This window comes from Solanum stenotomum, chromosome 5 (assembly GCF_019186545.1).
Source record: "Solanum stenotomum isolate F172 chromosome 5, ASM1918654v1, whole genome shotgun sequence".
Taxonomy (NCBI): domain Eukaryota; kingdom Viridiplantae; phylum Streptophyta; class Magnoliopsida; order Solanales; family Solanaceae; genus Solanum; species Solanum stenotomum.
In genome coordinates this window covers 48,662,338-48,663,625 of record NC_064286.1, presented here as the reverse complement: position 1 = coordinate 48,663,625, position 1,288 = coordinate 48,662,338, and the positions used below count along the sequence as shown (strand labels likewise).

Below are 1,288 nucleotides of genomic sequence, written 5' to 3'. Positions count from 1 at the left end.
ACACCCTTTATTTATTTAATATTATGAGTAGCTACGTACTAATTAATATTACACAAGCATACTTAAATCGACTTCATTAACTAATAAAGACCTTACACTACCCTTTATTTTTTACCTCCTTAGTTCACATCATCTATATTAATAAAAAAGCTGATGTATATCCTCTATATATTCAACGATTCAACTATAATATTTTCGACATGAAATATAAATATATTGATATTAGAATATTCGAACGGGCCTAACGTGTGATTTCTTGACCGCTCCCTTCTTAGGAATAGTGACAATAAGCACTTCATTATCCATTGTTGATATCACTTTATCAACCCTAGCATCCTCAGGCAAATTAAAAACAGTTGAAAACTTGCCATTCTTTTTCTGAAAATGGTGCCAATTGTCATATTCTTTTTCTACTATTTTTTTCTCCCCACTAATCTTTAAGACTCTATCATCTTCGACTTGTACCTTCACTTCTTCTTTCTTATATCCATGCAAATTAGCTCTAAAAACATATGCTTCTGGGGTCACATTAGACTCAAATTGAGCTAGAAATGGAGTAACATGTGGGAATGATAGTGATGGTGCTATGAGAGATCGAGGGGTTTCGAGATAAAATTTATCGTAAGGATCTTTCTGACCTCGACTTGTTTGGGATTGACGTGTGATTCTTGTTGTTGATAGTTGATTAAAAAGATTGTGTAGATCCTGATTTGTTGTTGGTGGTGGATAATTATAAAGATCTTGCTCATCACTTCGCTTTGTTTTAAATTGACGATGCATTATTGTTGTTGTTGGATCGTAAGAATCAGAACGATCATGATTCTTTTGAGATTGAGGAGTAATTATTGTTGCTGGAGGAGAATTTTGTACACGACGTGCATGGTTTTTGCGACCGTTAAATAGAGGTATTAAAGACATTTTTTGTAGTATACTTAATTTTTTTTTTGGAATAAGAAAATATTTTAGGGAGAAAATGAAATGTGATACAATGAGTTGCTTGCTGATTTAGAGTGTTATGGCGTGGGGGTATGTATTTATAGGGAGGAGTTTAGACAAATGGAATCTTCTTTGACGTGTGTTTGAGAAGATATATTAAAAAGATTATATGTATTGACCATGTGTAAAATATTTGTTTTCTTTTATTTAATTCACGTGATACTTTCGAATTTTAAGATTCAAACAAATTTCTTTATCGTAAATTTTTTTATGTCTTTTAAATAATTTGCATCGTCAAGTAACTCATAGTACTAGCCTGTAGTACTTTTTATGTAATTTATAAATGTGTAAA

The 1,288-nt window shown here is 31.4% G+C and overlaps 1 protein-coding gene across 1 annotated transcript; it reads right to left on the bottom strand.

Moving 5' to 3' along the window:
- Window positions 1-222: 222 nt before the first annotated feature.
- LOC125864364 (18.1 kDa class I heat shock protein-like) lies at window positions 223-918 on the bottom strand. The gene has a single exon (XM_049544337.1). The coding sequence runs from the start codon at window positions 916-918 to the stop codon at window positions 223-225; it is 696 nt and encodes a 231-aa protein (XP_049400294.1).
- Between the last annotated feature and the right edge of the window lie 370 nt (window positions 919-1,288).

Bases quoted from the DNA above. Each gene is read 5' to 3' on its own strand.
- LOC125864364 (XM_049544337.1), bottom strand. From the start codon at position 918: ATGTCTTTAATACCTCTATTTAACGGTCGCAAAAACCATGCACGTCGT.